A 21,631-nucleotide genomic window follows, 5' to 3' on the forward strand; every position below is an offset into this window, starting at 1 on the left:
GGGATTTAGAGAAATGACTGAGGGGTTGGGTGTGGGGTTGGGTGTTTTGTGATGTGTATTACCACGTAGGATTAGATTTTCCACATAGGAGATGTGTAATGTCACGCGCTCCACCTTAAAACAAATGCCTCACACGATAAGTGCCAAGTCAGCCAGGTGTGTTTGATAGGTACACTTTTTGAGTGGTTTAAGTGTTCAATAGGAAGGAGTCCTTGTTAAGGTGTCTATATGAAAAATCCTTACAAGTTCAAGGGGCCGCTTATGCGTTCTGCCTTTTATTTTTTGTCTTTTCAAGTATTAATTGATGAGTTTATACATGCACGGTCGGCGCCGTATATTATGCCCATTCTATAACTATACACTTTTTTTTTTAACGATATTTACAATTTCTTAACAATAATAATAATATCAGCCTCGCCAAGGACATGGTTGAGTGATAGAGAGGTGAGTCTTTCATGTGGGGAGATCTGAAATTGAATCTAGTTCTCGTTTGCTATTCAATCATGAGCTCATCATATAAGACTTGTCTAGTGCGATTTATATCTCAGGTGTTACTTGCGAGCTATTGCACAATGAGTAGGTTATCACAAAGTGCTCATTAGAAAGGCAGAGATTGTGGATTGTCCTGGAGGTTCCAATAAAACACAAAATTGTAATGCCAACATTTTGTGTAATTTCATAAGTACGATCTAAATAAGACAATGTATATGTAAACTTACTCCTATTTTTATGTAGGTAAAGATATTATTTTCGATAGACATATGTATATATACAATTTGTTCAAGTTTTGTTATTCTTATATATATAAAAATAATTTATTAGGAAACATAAGCATCAAATGTTTAACAGCAATCCTATCAATAATTATATATTTATAACGTGGCTAGTTTAGAATTTAAAACTAAAAGACATTTAGCTATGAGCAGGTTGAATAAGCGTTAGTTTGTACACGTTGAAGGTGACACCAACCAATTATTTGGATCTAATACTTGGATTAAGTGCTCATTAAACTAGTGGGCGTTGATGTTAGTTAATTAATTAACTAATAAAGTGACAGTCAATCATATTGTAATTAAATCTATGCAATAGGGAACACATTATTAGACTGTGGATGTTCAAAAGGTAAATGATCTATCGTGGGCAACACTATTATATGTGGTTGAATGCTGGTCAATAAAGAATGTCCACGTTTAGAAGATGAAAGTAGTAGAGATGAGAATTAAAAATACTCAGATGATTGTATGGGCATATTAAAAGAGAGATAACTAAGAATCAAGTTACACAGGATAGGTGGGAGTGCCCTTCTGTGGCGGACATGATAGAAGAAGCGAGGTTGAGATGGTTAAGACATGTGAAAAAAAGTGTGAGGATTCGCTAGCTAGTGAGGAGGTGTGAGAGGTTGGCTACAACAAGAGAAAAGAAGTAGAAATAGGTCAAAGAAGAAAAAAAAAGGGGAGGAGGAGCTGATTACACCCAACATGATATAACTTTAACTGATTGAGGACAGAAGGCTTATAGGTAGTTGAGTGTTGTCGTACTTCTAATAATATTCACATAATTTCTTTTGCAACATCTTAACTACTAGACAAAACCTTCCACTTGTGTCAAGAGATGTAAAAAAAAAATCAAAATTTGACCTCTATATACAATGTAATTTTTCGACAAAGGGGTATCTCTTGACACCTCCCAGCCAATGGTGGGTCCACCCCCTGCTTGTTTTGTACATTATTATTTTGTTGACTTTTTTTTCAAGAATGTGTATTAATAAATTCCACCATCATTAATATTGTAATATTTAAATCAAATTAATATTTTATAACTATATCTTAGGTAAAACAACAAAATCCCGTGTAATGAGTCAGAAAAACTTATTAATTTGAGTGGTTTCACTCGTTTGTCAATAATACTCCATTATAACCAACATGTGTGATCTAATGGTGGGATTGTTTCACTCTTAATCAGAGGTCTTGAGTTTGAGTTTTGGGTATGGAGAAAATCATGTTGGGAGTGTCACTCTTGAATGGGTCCTGCAGTATGCGCTATCCACATTTAGATCAGGCTCCAATGTGGGCTTCAGACACGAGATATGAAACCAAAAAAAATAAAAATACTCCATTATACTTGTTTCTCTTTGCTAAGTGGGCAAAATAACTATTGAATCTCTTCATTTCTTGCATTCTTTGTTCTTAATCCATTTTCATATGCAACTTGTGTGATAATCTTCCAGATTTTAGACCTTTCTTGTTATGTCTAATGTCATCAAAAGAAAGAAAAAAAGAAGAGAACTAAGGAATAGTAATTATACAATAGATAACATATACTTCTTAAATTTGTACAAGAAGCATACATATTCTTTCATCCCAATAAACTCAAGATGAAGGACTAGGCAAAACACTAGGACTAGGCAAACAACTAATCCTAGGAAAACTAAATTCTCTATTAAGAATGAGACTACTCAAATCTTTACCCTTGTACAATTTCTTAATATTAGCACCTTGTTCATTTAACAACTTAGCTAGACTCCTCTTAGCATTTGGTCTAAATGATTCATTTGATCCCAAATATCCATCCACCAAATGCAAATATGCTTCCAAGTCATGACAACATGCAACATCTGCATCAGGTTTCAAAAATGGAGACTTTGTTGTGTCAACTCTCAATTCTGTGCCAACATGTGAATAAGCCCATGGCATGCTATTGTCAAGCAAGTTCAACACCCCCGAGGCTCCAGTGTCTCTTAGTTTCTTGTCTATTGCTTCGCTCACAAACATCCCTGGAACTTTAGTGATCACGTCTTGCTTGTTCACGATACGTAACACCTTAACGTTTTTGGACTCCAGACGATTCACGAAACCTTTGTTGCCTACTCGAGGGCCACCAAAGGAAAAAACTGCGACTGGTGGAGCATTTGGTGAACATGTACTTATGTCATCTGCTACTAGTAAAGCCAATGCAGCACCAAGACTATGTCCTGTTACTGTTATACTTAGTGACTCCCCTTTGTACATTTCAACAAGTCTTTTCACTTCATTTACAACAGATTCAGCTAAGCTTGGGATTTTAGCTCCACCTGTTTTGTACAAGCTCAAAAATCCACATTCTACTTTAGGTTGTGTGTCAACTAATTCATTTTCTCCCGGCATTTGAACGAGCACATCGCGGAGATTTTCCCCCCACTCAAGACACGTTGCAGTTCCCCGCAACGCGATGACAATATCCCTCCTCCCCATACGTTGGATCTCGGCTTTATCGTCGCATACCGCGACGTACCCGATCCAACTCGACCTCTGGGTCATCCACCCGAGGTCAGGCGCCACGTCATCCACCCACTTAGGAAGTCCAATGGATGACGTGGCGTAAAGACTCTTAGTCACCTTATATGACCTATCAGGCAACGACACGTCCCTCGCCACGTGAGCGTTATCATTTGCTGACGTGGCGGGGTCGGAGTGGAAACAATGGTAAGCCGCCTGAATAAACTCCCCATACCGGACTAATTCTCGCCGGAGATTTTCGTCCAATGGATCAAGAAGTCCTAACCAATCTTTACAACCATGATACTCCTTCCACCTACTACCAAGATTGTTCCTTGGAGAATACTCCATTGATTTAGATGACAACATTCTGTGTAACCTAATCAAATGCCTTGGTGACATTTCTTCAGCTGCTTTCATCTCAGGCCAAATTCTAGACAAATTTAGCCCTTCCAACAAGTTCCGTCCCCTGTTTTCCTCTGTTTTTTTCTCCTGTTTTCCTCTGTTTTCCCCTGTTTTCCCCTGTTTTTGAATTACCGGCTCCGGCTTCGCCTCCTTTTGCAAAAGCTTTTCAAGATTTGAGAGATGTATTTTCGTCATCTCTGTAGTTGTTGTTACGGGTGCTATTGTTTTTAAACTTTGTGCATTTATTGAACTAGCTCTAGTTATTGGTTTCAATGGTGATGAATAGCCATTGCATTTGAAACTGGCTCGCCGTGTCGAAAAAAAATGGACACCGGTCGCCGGAAGTGTTGCTGCCACCTGCATTTTTTGATTTTATAGAGAGAGAAAGAGGAAGAAATTTGTATGATTTAGAGAGAGAAAAAGTCAATTGAGTTATGGGAGGAAGAAGAAGCTGTTAGTTGGAACTAAGATGGTGTAAAGGGTATATATAGAGGATAATATTTCAAGAATTGGGGTTCGAGGGGTATAGTTTTTGTTATATTTACGGAAATACCATATAGGATTAATTGAAATGCGGCTAATAAGAGGGGTAATTGTGGGGGAAAAAAGTTAATTAATTGACTACTCTGATTAAGAGCTTGAATTTAATGTCCGAAAAGTCTGCTTACACGGTCACGTTGTGATTAGACTAAAATAACCTTTCAGGTTTTACCAGTTTGTTTGTTTTTGACATTTAAATGTCAAATTTGCCCTTGATATGTTGACTAGTGACTGCAATTTATTTTATCGACTTTTCTTATTCACACTTCATAATCAATAACTTCAATTTGACAAAATAATAGATTTAAGAATTTTGTTTTCTGTTCATAAATGGACTGCCCTTTTCTTTTAAATAAATAAATATGGTTCCTAAAAAAGAAACACATCCATATGCATAGGGACGCATCTAGAGAGTATTGAGGGTTCACCTGAATCCATCGATAATAAATTACGGAATATAATATTTGAGCCTTTTTGATCTAAAATATAGAATTTGCGACTAGTTATAAGGAGAGAAAATGATATTTTTAAGTCATTGTTATGTCTCCAGTATTAATTTTCCAACCTCTTTAATTTGTCATGCCTTTTTTTCCATCTGTCAAGGAAGCTTCACCAAGCCAAAGAGGAAATACAACAATTCAAAGCAATTTCATTTTCTCCAACAAAAAGATGTAGAGTTTTCTTTGTGATTTTAGATATTTTGTGTGTTCAACATTGTAGAGTCGACGGAACTAGAATATATTAATTAGGTTTCTGGTTCAGTTGAATTCAATACTATATAGCTTTAATTCAAACTTTGTATACTAAAATTTCGAATTCATATGTTTCAAATCCAGTTTTGTCTATGTTGACGAATACTATCATCTATGTTGTCATAGTATTAGTTTTGTGCATGTCAAAGTCATAGTTGAAGAGGATAAGCATTGTGATGGTCATGGAGAAACAAATCCTTGAAGGAGTTGATGAAGTAAAACATTTGAATCTTGAAAAATCTTTAATTACTACAAGTTATAGGAATAGAATTTCAAAATGATTCAAGTCAATTATTTTAGTAAAATGGCTGCAAATTTAGGCAATAAAGTACTACATGCATGGTTTAATATCCTTTTATATAGGTTACTTCCATCTTTCTCTTCTTCTTTTTTTATTTGTTAAACTCTATATATTTTGCTCTAACTTTATAATATAATGTTGCTTCCATTGAGCTTCGATGTACAAAAAGATGGTCTTATATTTTGAAAGTTGTATATTTTTTTATATTTTTTTTTAAAAGTTGTATACTTGTGGTCCAATAGCACTTTATATATCTACGTACTTATTTGAAACTATTGAGTCTGCTAACTATACACGCTGTTTCTTTATAAAATGAACACGTATTCTAACAGATTCTTGCAAAAATGACGTGCACTATTTTAAAAAATAATCAGACATTCTATGGACGGTTATCAATAGTTATCTTTTAATATCTTGATCGATAGTGGGGCGGAACCTTGGTTACAAGTTACAACAATGGGTTCGGAAGAATTCAACGACCTTGACTCAAAATCATGTATTTGTCTTTAAAAAATTAATATGTTCTATGTATAACACAGTGCGTAAAGAGAATTATGATTCAGAACCAATAAAATAAAAATCATAGTTACATCACATGTATAAAAATATACAATAACAATATATCTAGTATAATCCCACAAAATGGTACGAGTAATTCCGTTATTGTGTACGTATAAAAATTAAACTCAATGAAAATACTCATTATTCTTTCTCTATGGTAGCAAAAGTGTGCATTTTATCTAACATTTATGAATTACAAGTTGCTCATCATGTTGCTCCAATTACATATGCTAATTAACACGAGGTCGATAATGATTATATCGATATTTATCTTCCTAGATATATATAATTTTCGTCTATTGCTCTATTATTGACATTTCACGATACATTAACAACAATATTGTAATTAGTCACAAAATAAATTTACAGGTAAGCCTTTTTTAAATATGATGTTTATAATCTTGAAAATAAGTCAGATTGTTTGTTATAACAAGACACAAGTAAATGTTATCTAATAGTGTAAAAAATTATTATACTGACAATGTATATAACTTAAATTTTATTGCAAATTATCTCAACATTCTTTTTTTTAAGGGTCGGCAAGACTTGTTGGTGGATCTTGCATTTTCGTGAAGTCAATTTCATGTGCGGAAATGCTAAACATTTTATTATATTACATATATGGAAGTTTTTCACATATGAAAAGTACTCTACTATTTGCATTTTTCACGTTTTTACTTTTGTAAATAAAAAAAATACATATTGGCCACACAAATAAAAAAATCTTTATGTAAGGTTTCCATCAATATATATGTATCTCCTTGCCAAAGCACTATAAATTTGAATGCTTTAGTGGACATATCTTTTGGTTCAAGCAAGTGCTCCAAGAAATGACCCTTCATAAATCATAATCATTCTTGTTGAGAAAGTGAAAAAAAACCTATAATGTTCACTTAAAATGCCAAAAAAAAAAAAATTTGAAAGAGAAGAGAAGTGCCCCAAATAACACAAGTATAAAAAAAGATTCCCACTAGCACTTATCAAGAGTTTGAGGTTGACTTTTACAATTATTTATTTAAAAAAATTGTACACCTTTTTTTCCCCACTGTGTTGGGAAAGTGGAGAGGTTGAGTATATGTCCATCACTTGGTTTCTATTATTACTTATAAGAAAAACAACACATTTATTTCACACGATAGAGTTTTATAAGAAAAATAACAATTTTATTTCACGCTATAGAGTTTTATAAAGTTTGTAAATCTCCATAAAATTCTATAGAGTGTTATTCAGATTTCAATCTTGAATATAAGTTGTTTTGACAAATTGAATCTATAATTTTAAAATATTGTGAGATACATATTTTCTAGTCTTCTTATTTATTATTTGACAATTCTTATTTCACTTTTGTAGTTCAATAGGCTCAATAATGTCAATTTTTTTAGTTTGATATTAGAGCAGACAACAAGGTTTTGAATATCATGAATCTCACAACCACCCATCATCAAAATTATATATTTTCTTTAATACTTATCTTTATTATTTTGATTAGTGAAAGTGTTGATTAACTAAGATGTATAAGGGGGTGATAAAAGGTAACTTAGACATTATGATTATGAATAGTTATGATTAAGAGACATATCTTTCTTATGATGAAGCATTCAAATATTTTAAAAGGCATATTACAAAGAGTGATGATATTATTAAATACAATATGGCACGTGAAAGTTGGAGAAGTGATTTTTTTATTGATCGAGTTTCAAATCATACGTCAATAATAAAAAATTTCTCTTTAAAAAAACGCGCAAGCAATTGATCATTTTTGGAGGTTGTTCAATATAATAATGCAACTTTATTTAATGGGTTTTGGGATAGAAGCTTTAAGTTATAAAGCAAGTTGCCAAGTGATGTATATGTATTACTGCTTAGTATTATTGTTATTGTTATTATTATTAATAATTGCAAACTGCTATATAATATAGTATAAACTTAATTAAGATAAGATTTTGGCAAATGAATCATGAAGTATTTTTTTAGTTCAAAATGATTGATTTATGGCATATGAATTATGAAAGCTAAGCGTGAATACATTGTTATACGTATCATTCACTAATAACAACATATTTGAATTTAATTTCACAAATAATATTTAAAAAGAATAAAATATATATAAATCTTAACTCTATTATCATGTAGTGAAAACTGAAAATAGAAAAAGTTTGTGGGGTAAGAGGGGACAATGAGCTGAGGATGTAAATTGTCCATTAACTTTAGTGTACATCAATAGTGGAGCAATTTTAATTAGTGGATAGAAATGATGGCACATATATATTGTCATAACATAATCTTGTCACCTCATCCACTAATTAAATGGAACACTTTTTGGGTATTTTTCATTACTTTTAAGTGCCAATTAGAAACAAAATGAACTCACACATTTATTTTTTAAAGTTTTTTCACTAGTTACTGTATATCATTGGGGATCGACTAATTTAGATTTATATCATCATAAAACTCATTTTTAAAAGAAAACGTTTCCGTAAAATTATAATGATCAAAACTTAGGGACTTGAGAAAAAGATCTCGATAATCTAGCTAGGGCACAAAATCATTTTATTAGTTGGCTTTCAAAAGTGTAACACTTTTAAAGTTCACGCGATGGGACAATATGCTTGTTCTTTTGAGGCTTTCTCGCAGTAAAGTATTTAGATTAATTAATTATTCTATAAGATTTGTTGCAAGTAGGCCGGAAGTCTGAATCTAGTAGCTCGCATGAATATTCAGTCAAATTCAATAGATTTTACTTAATGTATTATATTTGTATTAATAAATTCATAAAATATCTACAAAATTGGATTTGCGGTCCAAAATTTTCACTTAAAATTGTCAATATAAAATTCAGAACCCATAAAATTAAAATTTTGATTTTGCCTCCGACTACAATAAGTTAATTGTTGTTGTAATCATACCAATAAGTAATAAAGAGCATTTTAGAGATCCAATTTCATATATATATATATATATATATATAGGGTGTGCAAAAATCAAACCAACCGATAAATCGAATTGCAAAAAGTGTTATTGGTTTATTGTTATTGGGTTATTGGATTAACGGTTTTTTAATGGTTTTATAAAAGAAATTATTGGGTTATCGGTTTAGTATTGATTTTTAATATTGAGTTATTGGGTAAACCGATAATCCATTAAGACTAGTAATTTACTACATTTACTTGTACATAAATATTATATATTAATCTCAATACGTTACTAGTTATTATCTTTATCCTTTAGCCTTCAGTTCACACTTCAAAGTGATTTTTAGTTCACAACTTTACATTGTATAAAACGTCAAAATCTAAAGTAAGAACATTATTCCTCTTAATTTATCTTGTGTTACACTTGTATAGTTTTTTCATTACATTATTGTGTTGTTGCGTCAAATTTATTAGAGAAGGCATATATTTATTTATAAGTATTTCTTATTGGTTAAACCGAAAACCGAACCGTTAAGGACCAAAACCGATAAACTGAAAATCGATAAAAAATCTCTTATTGATTTAATGTATTTAAAAACCGAAAATCAATAAACTGAACCGATATATATAAAACCGAAAATGGTGGAAGTTCAATTGAAAAAATCATAATTTTCAATTATTCATTATACGCAAAATATAATCATCACAGCTTCTCACCAACAACATAATTGAAGTGGTTAGAATGGTCAATTTATATATCAAGTAATTATTTACTTCTAAATTTTCTTAATTTTCCATTTCCACTTCCATGCATATATGTTTAGTACTTTTTATTCTAATTTGTCTTTATTTCTTATATATCATCAACTTCTAATAAAATATTTAATTATATAATCACATACAAGTTCTGTCTCTAGCTCATTAATATATGCTTCTTATAAACTTTATTTTTTTTATTAATATGTCATGTGTACTTTGGCGTTATTAGGTTGGAGGAGTACACATGGCGATATTATAATTCATACAAAGCGACAAAATTTAAATAAAATTATATTATGGCCATGCTATATATATATATATATATATATATATAAAATTAACACTATCCAGCGTGTCACACGTTAGAGACAGAAAAAATATTATATTATATTATTATATTAACATGTATATTGACAACTTTTACGTGTAAAAAACACGTATTATTATATTATATTATATTATACTATACTATATAGTCAATTGGGCCCTATATAGTTGGAATTAGAATAATGAAGAAAGAAAGTGAGAAGAAAGCCAATAAAATAGACCACCTGTTTTAATTGTTTTTTTCTTAATAATATATATGAGACGCGTCTGTTATATATGTGTCATACAAAATCCCTCTGGTTTAGTATATTTCTTAAAGTATATTCTATAAATAAAGATGGAGGAAAATAATATTATTCTGCTTGTGTATGTGTTAAACATATAATTTATTTATGTTTACAGATAACGAGACACTAAAAGCTGCAAAGTTAGGACTTATTAAGTACATAAATTATATCTACTTTAATTAATTAGCTATATTGTTTATTTTGATTCAAAAGATACTCTTCTCACATTTTACTAAAAACCGAGTGAGTACTGCCATGTGATTATTTTAGGCCAATTAATTAATATGGAGATAAAAATTGATAAAAATTAAACTCATTTTCAATTCTCAATTTACACAAACAAATCTTTTCAACAGAAAAAAGAATATATCTTTGATAGGAAATGAGATTGGTTACAATAAAAATTATTTACAATTAAGATTAAAAAAAAAATAGAATATCAAACTCTTCATGAACTTTAAACTATAAACATTCTACCCCACGTAACTTAAAATTAGATATTATTCTCTCTGTTTCAATTTATGTGATACATTTTGTTTTTCGATAGTCAAACAATTTAAGTTTGATTGAGAATTTGCTTATGGAATCTTCAATTTAAAAAAAAAATGAAATTTATATATTTATAAACTACGTAAAAAATAGTATTATATAATTGACAATTCGGCTACGTGTCCTTTGGACCCTTCGCCCGCCCGACACCAGTGGAAGCAAGCTAGCCCCCTATGTTGGAAAGTTGGAGGAAGAGTGCATTTCCATCACGGAAGATTCAATCCAGCCACATGTTCCCCTCCACTCAATATCCGAGAGAGGGTAGGCTTTTGGCTGCCGTAGAGACGGCGGATAACGCAACGAATGATATGTACTTGGAAATAAGCAGATCATAGATAAGTTTTTTCATGCCTCAACTCTCCACTGAATGCTCCTATCTCTTGGCAAATATCGTGTGAGTGTGCAGTTATGCTTCGGATGCTTCACCAAAAATATTTAAAAATTATATGAAAAATTATAGTAAAAAATAGACATGTTTGAATATCAAAATTCGAAATGTATTAAGTAAATTGGGAGAGAGTATATGACAGATATAAGATGTCAACCTTCACTATTTTGGAGCAAAGAAGAAACTTAATGGATGATGACATCAAGCTAGACATGTCATTCGCCACGCCATATATTTCTACAAGTCAAAACGTATACGATTCAACAAATACTTGGGATGTTGTAATTTCAACTTTTAAAATAATCTTATTCTAACCAATCTCATCTTAAATATATAGACTTCAAAAATATTTTCACTATCTCAAATTATCTATCGTGATTTTCAAAAATAGTTTTCTCAAATTATTGTTAATATATAAATTCAAAACAAAATTAATTATTTTTTAAAATTTTATCCTTAATTATTTCTTGAGTAGACTACAAATACCTCAATATAGTAAATATTTAATGAGGATGGATTTATCTCAAGACACAATTGAGTGTTATAATTAATATTTTTTTAAGAAAAATGTAAAAGAGAAACACGACAGATAATGTGAGACGACGAGAGTATATCTTAACAAAGATGTTGCAAATTCATGTTCATCGTCACTGGCTGCTTCAAACTATAGGCCGTACATGTTAATTATATCTAATACCTTTATTTTTTGTGAAATTTCTCGGAATGCACCATGTAGCTTCGTTATCATGTTCCTTTGTTTATTTATGTAACATATTTTTCTTGTGAGTTCACACATATATAATGACAATACATAACAAAATAAAAATAAAAATTATCCATGCGAAGAAAGCAAGATGATTCAAAATATAATATTTACGTTATTTCAAGGTGCATATAGTTCCGCCACTATGTACAACAGGATCAAAGCAACTGATATTGGTAGCAAAATCGATAAATAAAATAGTTTGTGATTCAAATCAATAAACTAAAAGGCTTAGATCAGTCTCTAGCGGTCTTGCATATTGTTGGACCATTGTGCACAAATCTAACCTCCTTTATTACATTTGCAAGATGAATTTTATTGCAAGTTTGCAACGTCTAATGTGTTTTTTCCATCTTGAAGAATCTAAGTTGATTATTTCACAAAAATAAAGTCAACAAAGTAAAAGAGTTCGTTTGATTTGTGGAATAAAAGAAAAAGATAATTAAGTATAAGGCGATCAGAGGCAGAGCCAGGATTTCATATCAGTGGGTTCTAAATTTTTAAAAAGAACAACGATCTTAACCTAAAGTAACAATCATCAAATTAATGAAAAAATACAAGTATTTAATTCACTAAAAATGAATAAGGAAACAAATGAAAAGGGAGAGACAAGAGTACACACCAGAGGCCAGATGTTGGATAGCAGCAATTAGATCAACACTAAAAGTTAGAACCCTAACTTTTGGAGAGAAAAAAATTGAGTCAAACTTTTTGAATGTGAGTAAAAACATTCTGCAGGGGTGAACGATCTCGCTAGATGCTCAGCGACCACTGGGCCAACATTTCAGTGTGTTTATGGGTTCGCAGGAAATATATATATACACATTGTACTTCATATTTTAATATAAATATAGAGTCTACGGAAAAGCCAATGGGTTCGGCCGAACCCCTTCCGCTAGAGTAGCTCCGCCCCTGAAGGCGACCAAACTTTCATGCATATATGTTACCTTTAATTTGATCTAAACCAATTTAAGTTGATTTTTCTTCGTACAAACTTTGATTATTTAAAGTTACTTGGTAGAAAAGTAAACGATAGATGCAAAAATTTTCTTCCATTTTTTGAGAAAAAGAGTTTCAATAGCTTTTCGTGGAGTCGGTTTAAGAGCTTAACAAATGATTATTTTTTTTTATCTCTATCGAAATAAAATCGTGCTTTAACTATAAAAATATATTGTAAATAAAAGTGAAAAAATAATAAAATCAATTTGACTTAGCCTCATTAATTAGTGAAGGAAAAGATCAAACAATACTTGAGTATGTCTATTATTGCAATTGCAAGCGCCTTCTCATTTCATATGGCTTTACTACATTTTGACTTACTTAATTCTTTGATTTATCCCTTTTTATAGTTTATATGGTTGGAGAAGACATAAAATTTGAATAATCTTTAGAAGTAGTGAGTTCAAAATAAAAAAAAAGTTTGTATATCAAAATCAATAAATTAAAAATCTTAGATCAGTCTCTAGCACGTAGCTAGGTCTTGCAAATTACATTGTTGGACTATTGTGCACAAAACTAATCTCCTTTATTACAATATCAATGTTGATTTTCATATAGATTAATATGTATGTATGTTTAGTACTTTCGCCTCGCTCAAAGTAAATTCTTTAATACAACTAAAATTATTATATATTTACCATCTAAATTTTGAGATATTATACCGCAAAAATATAAACTTAAAGCTCCACATTTTTTATTATTTTAATATCGGAATATCTTCGACCACTCTTTTGTTACTTAAGTTGTTGAACGACAAAAACTAAAGAACATAAATTTGAGACATATAATTTAGGACAAATTACTTAACTATACTCCTTTACTTACCTTAATATCCATTTATCCCTACTTATTTCAAAATTTTCAAAAATCCCTTATTTACCTATGTATCCCGCACGTATCCCGTGCACAACGCTAAATGTATCAAACGTTATGTATCCCGTGCACAACGCTATGTATCCTAAATTTAAATACCACTCCGAAATAAGATATTTGTGCGAATGATCCTAAATTAAATTACGATCCCAAAAATGAAATATTTGTACTCTTTACCCGTTTAGTTCCGGGGCCCAAGTTCTTAAATTGGATAATTGGTCTAAGATACATGGATTCTAGCCTGGCCCAATCTTGTACATGTTTGTTTAGATTGGAGTTTTGTAAGTATCTCCATTTTGGGTCCTAAGTTTTTATTTCTATTTTTGAAATTATACTTATATACTTAGGTCTTAGCAAATTAGTCTTTAGAATAATATAAGAGCTGAATTTAATATTTTAAATTATTTTTTAATTTTATCGACAAAGTATTAAAATATCATTTAACATTTTAATAATTTATAATTATCTTAAATTGTGATCTAATACTTTTTTTAAAAAATATAAATATTCGGTTTGTTCAAACAAATTTTTTAGACCATAATTGAAAAATTCATGAATTATATAAAGTTTTTAAAATTAATTAATCATCTCAAAAGGATAATTGCTAAAAAAAAGAATTGGTTTGTTTTTTCTTCTTGTTTACTTTGTATATGAAGTAATGTTCTTGCATAAAAGTAAAAATAAAATAAAAATTGTACTTGTTATTACACATTATATATATTTGAAGTAGGTTTTTTAAAACAATGTCATGCCTCTGCTTGAACAAATACGCATTAACCCATTTGAAATTAAGTAAAAATCTTCTTTCCAACCCTTTATACGATACTCCTTGCTTCGTACAAATACTCGTAGATGAAAGAAACCTTTCTTTGCTCCTATTAGCGGGATCATGATGAATCATACAATATATTGATGGTAGGTAAATAATGCATGCTTAAAGTCTTATGCTATAAGGGGTCGTTTGGTTACTGTATAAGTTGCATTTTATCCATGTATGAAAAGTTGCATTACTTTTACCATGTTTGGTAGAAATTTTGTTTTAGGTGGAAAAGTCAACATAACTTATACCATGTTTTGGTTGGTAGAATTCTAAATATTGTATAAAAGTTATTCATGTATTAATTTTATACGGTGTTTGGTTGTGTTTTTTTGTAGTCCTACATAATTAATACCAACGTAACTTTTGAGGGAATCTATGTATAAGTTATGCAGGGTAGAATGTGGAATAAGTTATGCAAGTATTAGTTATACATGTATTAAAATAGTAAATTACACATTTATCCTTATTGATTTATTTTTAATTATTTTCATTGAAAATGTTATCCAACTATCCTATTTCCTAACTTTTTTTTAATACACGAACAACTTTTTTTTTTTTTTCTGTTTTCATTAGAAATCAAAATGTAACATTTTATTAATATTACAAATTGAATTGTATATAGCGTTATATATTATTAAATATATTCCACTTCTTTAATTAACATGTATTATTATTTTGTTTAGGATGTGAATTTATAAATAATTCATTTATTTGATATATTAAAACTGTATAAACAATATATACAACATATTGATAGAATAGTTACATTATATAAAATAAGATATTATAATATACTTGAAATATATTAATAGTATTTTATTTTTATAAGTTATAAACATAAAAAAAATAACAAAATGAAAAAATAGCATTCCCAATTAAGTATAGAGGGAGAATTTTTTTTCTTTACTTTTTATTCAAAAAGAGGGAGAATTTATACTACTTGCTTACTTATTTATTTGTAAGTAATATATATTAATTTACAATAAATTCAATATTTATTAGTTAATAATTTATGCATTGTGATCTCTACATAATTAAATAATATATGCATAACTAAATCCTACATAACTAATACCTGCATAATTAAACCCTGCATAACTAATACCTGCATAACTAAACACTGCATAACTAATACCTGCATAACTAAACCCTACATAACTAATATCTGCATAACTCTAACCAGTAACCAAACGGCCCCTAAATACATAAACATGTAAATGATATACCTGTTGAACTATCAGAAAAGTAAACCCCTAAAGAAGCTTGAATAAGGACTGATTATAGATGAAGAAATTGTTGATTGTGTCATAAATATTCTTATGTCCACATCCTAATTCCTCTCCAAAGGGAAAACTTGGTTCGTAAAGCTATTCTAAGATTATAATTTTGAGATTTTGACCGAGAGAAGAGATGAAATAATATCAAATTGAATGAAATAAACTTCAATAATAACAAGTACAACTACATCAACATATCAAAAGAAATCTCACCAATGGGATTTGAGAGGATAAAGTGTATGATTGTACGTAAATTGTATCATTATTTATGCAAGTAAAAATATTGTTTGCGAAAAGCCCTCAGCTCAAGAAAAATAAATTCAAATAAAAACAACAATATAGAAACCGTAACCATTTTTTTTAAAAAAAAAAGAAGGCAAAACCTACAAAGATTTATATACTGTTTAATTAAAGTTATAAATTTATCCTAAACTAAATTTATATCTTCAACCCAAAAAAAATAAAAAGTATACTATATACTAATTTTAATTACAAACTTAATTTTGGAATCTCCTATTTTACTTGGCTACCAAACAACTCAACAGACTTCTTAACCTTCTGCAAAAACTGGGGACTGATACCTTATGATCTATCCGTTATACGCTTCTGCTTGGCGTTAACTTTTAAGGGCTGCAAAAATGGTGTAATTTCTCAATTGAATTGCCTTTCTGTCAAGGTCTTAATCTCTTTACCTATCTCCATCTTGTTCTTTTTCTTTTTCATTATACTGTCTACAGTAGAAGATCTGATGCATGGTAAATAGGTAGTGGGGTTTTCTCTTTTCTTTTCGAAATTGTTCAAGATTGAATCTTTTGTTGTTGTATGCTGATGTATAGAAAAATTACGACGACCCATTATGTGAAATTGTCATTCTTGATTGTTCTGGTAAATTTAATTGTATTTTTGTGCCGACCCATGTTATCAATTGTTAGAAATCGTTTGTTGTTTTGGTGTTTTGCTCCTGTAGTTAGCTAGTGTGTGATGATTCTTGAGAAGTATGATGATTTTGTAACTTGAAACTTGTTGGGAATTGCAGAAATTGAGGGCTTTCTGCTCATAGAGAAACTGCAATTCCAATGGGGGAGTTCGATGATGGAGAGTATGCAGGGATTAATGAGGTTACATCACCCAGAGAAAATAATGCTAGGAAAGTTTCAGTCTTGCCTTTACTTTTCCTCATTTTCTATGAGGTTTCTGGTGGTCCTTTTGGTGTTGAGGACACTGTGCGGGCAGCTGGTCCTCTTCTTGCTCTTTTGGGGTTCTTGGTTTTCCCATTCATATGGAGTGTCCCCGAGGCATTGATTACAGCTGAAATGGGCACCATGTTCCCTGAAAATGGTGGCTATGTTGTGTGGGTTTCATCGGCTTTAGGTCCTTATTGGGGCTTTCAGCTAGGTTGGATGAAATGGTTGAGTGGAGTCATTGACAATGCGCTTTACCCTGTTTTGTTCTTGGATTATCTGAAATCAGCCATCCCTGCATTAGGTGGCGGGCTTCCTAGAGTACTAGCAATTTTGGCCCTTACAGTGGTTCTTACTTACATGAACTACAGAGGCTTAACTATTGTAGGATGGGTTGCTGTTTCGCTTGGTATACTGTCAATTCTTCCTTTTGTGGTTATGGGGCTCATTTCGATTCCCAAATTAAAGCCTTCAAGATGGTTAGTGGTAGATGTACAAAGTGTTGATTGGAACTTGTATCTGAATACTCTCTTCTGGAATCTGAATTACTGGGACTCAATAAGTACTCTTGCTGGAGAAGTACATAACCCAAAGAAGACTCTACCTAAGGCTCTCTTTTATGCTGTTATTCTAGTTGTTCTGTCCTACTTTTTCCCATTGTTAATTGGTACAGGAGCTGTTCCTCTTGAGCGTGACTTGTGGACTGATGGCTATTTCTCTGATATTGCGAAAATACTGGGCGGAGTCTGGCTCAGAGTTTGGATTCAAGGGGCGGCTGCAACATCAAATATGGGAATGTTTGTGGCCGAGATGAGCAGCGACTCTTTTCAATTACTTGGTATGGCAGAGAGGGGGTTGCTGCCTGAGTTCTTCTCTAAGAGATCTCGTTACGGAACTCCTTTATTTGGGATCCTCTTCTTAGCTTCTGGTGTGATTTTACTTTCATGGCTGAGCTTTCAAGAGATAGTAGCTGCAGAAAATTTCTTGTATTGCTTTGGCATGATCTTGGAATTTATAGCATTTGTATTGTTAAGGATAAAGTCCCCCCATGCACTACGCCCATTCAAGATACCTGGGGGAACTGTTGGAGCCATCCTATTGTGTATACCTCCAACCATTCTCATATGTGTTGTTTTGGCCTTGTCTTCATTCGAAGTCATGGTTGTAAGCCTTGCCGCCGTTGCAATTGGTTTGGTGATGCAACCTTGTCTTAAGCTTATCGAGAATAAGAGATGGTTGAAGTTCTCTGTTAGTTCTGATCTTCCTGATGATATTACAACACATGAACCTTTACTTCGTTGATTCCCTAATAAGTGCTTTATAAGGTACAACTACTCCACTAATCATGACAACAGTGACAATATGGAATCTTCAAATGCAGAATTATCATGGAATGCATGGAAAACAGTGTGAAACCAGTAGAAGTGGTTGTCAAGGTTTGGATGATCCTTCTCTTTAAGAATCTTATCGAAGCTTCTAATCTCGTAAGCTTTATTTGTCTCTCTCTTGTACCTATTTTTTTAGTGTCCATAGCTACAATTTCTAGAGCATCGATAGCAGAAGAGGTTTATCGAAGGTTTGATGATCCTTTTTCTCTTTATGGATCTTATAATGGTAGCTTCTACTTTTGTATTCTGTATTTCCCATCACTTGTGCCTATTTTATATTAGTGTCAAGTAGTATTAGTGATGGTCATTTAGGAATTGCTTCAGAAACAGACGGTGATTTGTTTTTATGAAGTGACTTCATTACTTGTGTAATGCACATTGAGCTAATAACAATGATAATAGTGGAGCTGCAACTGAATCCGTAATGTTCACAAATGAAACCATGTCATATAAGTTTGAGCTCAGTATGCTTATTTAACAAGTGGATTCGTTATTGAATGAGTCGAGTTTTCACAAGCTCTATTCAACTTGTTTATGGTTAGCAAAAGCTTGGCTACCTTAGATTTTTTATGCATTTTTTGACCTGGTAGGCAAGTTCTATTGGTTATGCTATTTTGCATGTAACAATGTTTTCCTATATTAGAAAAGTTATGGTCATTTAGAACGAGATGAGTGAGTCGAGCTCGATATGAACTAAGTTCTCCATCACGCTCAAGTAAATTACTTAATCGAACCAAGTTCCAAAGTGGAACTTGAGCTTGTTTATTAAACCAAACGAGCTGAGCATGTATTTTTCTGTCACTTTGCATTTATTCTCTTCGAAGGATAAAAAGAAGATATCAAGAAGTATTTTTGCATTCAAGGTTGAAGTCTCATCTAAATTAGTGGATCTTGCTACCAATCACGACGAGAGATTTTAAATGAAGAAGGATTCTCAAGTTTCAACTAGAAATAAGGAAATTATTGATGGCAACAGCTTTGCCCCTGACCCTCCTGGTAGTCAAAAGAAGGTACCGCAGTTCACCCCACGTAAAAGGTACATATTTTCTTGGATTAGAAACTGAATCAATAAGCTGTTGAGGGCATTCAATTGTTGCACTGCTTGTTGGATTCATGAAATATGCAATTGATAGCCTCTGCTTCTCCTTATTCACCACTGCCCTGTGTATAACACTCTTTAACCTTCCATTTGTCCAAACTTGCTAGAAATACAAGGGTGTATAATTACTCAATATACAAAAAACATGTGTGTGGTATGGCATAAGTCAGATAGTTTTCTCATTTCTGATGAAATTTTTGAGTACTAAAGATAGGTAATAATGTCTAAATGTTGGTTGGAAGAAGTTATATGACATTAAAAGCTGAGATAGTCATAAGTAGTATTGACTTCCAAGTTCCATCCATAAGTGAGGGCAAGCCATTTCATTTTCCCTTCTGATAGAAAGTGTTTTTCTGGGAGAACATGATCTAGTAACCTAACATCATCAAGTGACTTCCTAGTGAAACAATTTCTTGAGAAATGATTTTCGTCATTCCAAACACGCATTAAGAAAATTGCAGTTGATCATGTAGTAGTAATAATTATGATTTCTTCTTTTGCTCCTTTGAGAAAGGGAGGAGAGAATGACCTCAAGGGTGTCAGCAATATTGATGACAAATGAATTAGGAAGTAGCCTAACTCCAATCCATTGTTTGTCATCCTTGAGGACTTGAATGCCACCAACCTTGTCTTGATACAATATGGTTAATGTTTGGGAGTCTGAATGGATCCCTATTCCTACAATCTTCTCAGGAAGAGGACAATGAAGATATCTGCTTATTCTAAAAATAGTAGCATCCTTTTCTTCAAAGTTCTTACTGAAGAAGTCATCTGCAAGGCCTAATCCATGAGCCAATATCTCCATTATAATCATTCCCAGCTTGTCCATTTCTTCCATGTACTCTATCATTGTGTTGCTGTTTAATTTATCAGAGTTAAAAACAACATATTTGGTAAGATTTTTTTGTTTGAAACAAAGGTAGCCAAGCATATTTTTGGTAAGAAGTTTGTAAACTTAAGTGTACTTTTTTCTAACAACTTAAGCTTAGATGAACTGGTCACACAATTTAACATGATATTTATTATAGATTCAGGTCTTAAGTTCAAATCTCAAATCTCACCGCCATCCTTCATAAAAAAGAATTTGTATGTGCTTAGCTAGGGATGGATGCAACCCTCCTGTACCGGGCTCATCCTAACTATTTTCGATATGGAGCATATATAAAAACTTAAAAGGTTGAATTGATCAAATTTAAATCTTGAATTCGTCTCCATGCCTAGCCCATCAAAATGAACCATACTCGCACATTAAGGGACATATTGAAGTATAGGTTGTTGTATGTGTACCTAAATGTGTGGTATTGGTCAACATAGACCTTTTTTGCAAATTGGACAACTATTTCAGGTGACTGCAGTAGCTGCAAGATTTCAGCCCAAGGCAAGTTCTTCTCATACTCGGGATTTTAGGCGTAATACCCCAATGACAAGCTTGATGTTTTGCCACCTTTGAGATTTTGTTCCATGGGAAGATCAGAAAGCTCGTGCAAGCGACTGGTAACATTCTCAACTACCTCACTAGGCACCCCATGGTCCATAAGCTTAAAGAATCCCCATTTTTCTCTTGCTTTCACCATATCTTGGCAGATATTTTCCTAAAGTCCTTGATTATTGTCCCAAATACAATTATTAAGACTAATCACTGAAATATCTTAAATTACATCTCCGAAATCGTCATGCTTAGGTGCAGGCTGTTCTTCCTTAGATCATATGAAATTCTTGACTTGCATTTATTGTCATTCATTGAAAATGTCTCAACATGCTCTTCTTCAATTCCAGGTGCCATTATTAGACTATAGAGATTTTTGACATAATGTGTTCTGTGTCTCTGTAGATACAACCTCTTTTGGCCCTGCTACTTAATATATACAGAATTTCAAGGTGTTCTTTTCGATATTTAAGAAAAGAAAAATGGTATATCTTTTGCATTGTTCAGTCTTTTGTTTTCTTGTTGTTGCCACCAATGTACCCTAGAAAATATCTCTAGGATTCTTTGGCACTAAGTCACTTTGGAAAACATTCATTATTCATGACATGTAAATAAAGTCATGTTTAAGCAAACAAACCTCTATCGAATCTCAACAAAAAGAACAAAACTTAAAAAAAGAAAAGGGAAACATGAGCATAACAATGATCTTGAAATTGAGGTACATCTGTAACAAAATAGTATATAGGCATGGCCTGTGAAATGTAAATGAC

At 31.8% G+C, this 21,631-nt stretch overlaps 3 protein-coding genes across 3 annotated transcripts; 1 reads left to right on the top strand and 2 right to left on the bottom strand.

Moving 5' to 3' along the window:
* Window positions 1-2,286: 2,286 nt before the first annotated feature.
* LOC102597138 (phospholipase A1-Ibeta2, chloroplastic-like) lies at window positions 2,287-4,107 on the bottom strand. Its single transcript, XM_006359169.2, has one exon. It carries the CDS (start codon window positions 4,020-4,022, stop codon window positions 2,370-2,372), a length of 1,653 nt encoding a protein of 550 aa, XP_006359231.1. The 5' UTR covers window positions 4,023-4,107; the 3' UTR covers window positions 2,287-2,369.
* A 12,180-nt stretch (window positions 4,108-16,287) lies between these two features.
* Window positions 16,288-18,754, top strand: LOC102597466 (probable polyamine transporter At1g31830). Its single transcript, XM_006359170.2, has 2 exons — window positions 16,288-16,443; window positions 16,804-18,754. Exon 2 carries the CDS (start codon window positions 16,844-16,846, stop codon window positions 18,248-18,250), a length of 1,407 nt encoding a protein of 468 aa, XP_006359232.1. The 5' UTR covers window positions 16,288-16,443; window positions 16,804-16,843; the 3' UTR covers window positions 18,251-18,754.
* Window positions 18,755-19,277: 523 nt separating this feature from the next.
* On the bottom strand, window positions 19,278-21,009 carry LOC107062981 (gibberellin 20 oxidase 3-like). Its single transcript, XM_015314311.1, has 3 exons — window positions 20,852-21,009; window positions 19,965-20,292; window positions 19,278-19,538 (listed from the first exon to the last, which is right to left on the bottom strand). The coding sequence occupies exons 1-3, from the start codon at window positions 21,007-21,009 to the stop codon at window positions 19,278-19,280; spliced, it is 747 nt and encodes a 248-aa protein (XP_015169797.1).
* Between the last annotated feature and the right edge of the window lie 622 nt (window positions 21,010-21,631).

This window comes from Solanum tuberosum, unplaced genomic scaffold, assembly GCF_000226075.1.
Source record: "Solanum tuberosum cultivar DM 1-3 516 R44 unplaced genomic scaffold, SolTub_3.0 scf00292, whole genome shotgun sequence".
NCBI classification, from domain to species: Eukaryota; Viridiplantae; Streptophyta; class Magnoliopsida; order Solanales; family Solanaceae; genus Solanum; species Solanum tuberosum.

What these genes read in the sequence shown, in the direction of transcription:
- LOC102597138 (XM_006359169.2), bottom strand. Translation starts at nt 4,022, where the DNA reads ATGCAGGTGGCAGCAACACTTCCGGCGACCGGTGTCCATTTTTTTTCG.
- LOC102597466 (XM_006359170.2), top strand. Translation starts at nt 16,844, where the DNA reads ATGGGGGAGTTCGATGATGGAGAGTATGCAGGGATTAATGAGGTTACA.
- LOC107062981 (XM_015314311.1), bottom strand. Translation starts at nt 21,009, where the DNA reads ATGGTGAAAGCAAGAGAAAAATGGGGATTCTTTAAGCTTATGGACCAT. An exon ending in ACATCAAGCTTGTCATTGGG is followed by an intron (nt 20,293 to 20,851) that starts GTATTACGCCTA and finishes TAAATTAAACAG; the next exon opens with CAACACAATGATAGAGTACA. An exon ending in ATATTGCTGACACCCTTGAG is followed by an intron (nt 19,539 to 19,964) that starts GTCATTCTCTCC and finishes TTGTATTTCTAG; the next exon opens with CAAGTTTGGACAAATGGAAG.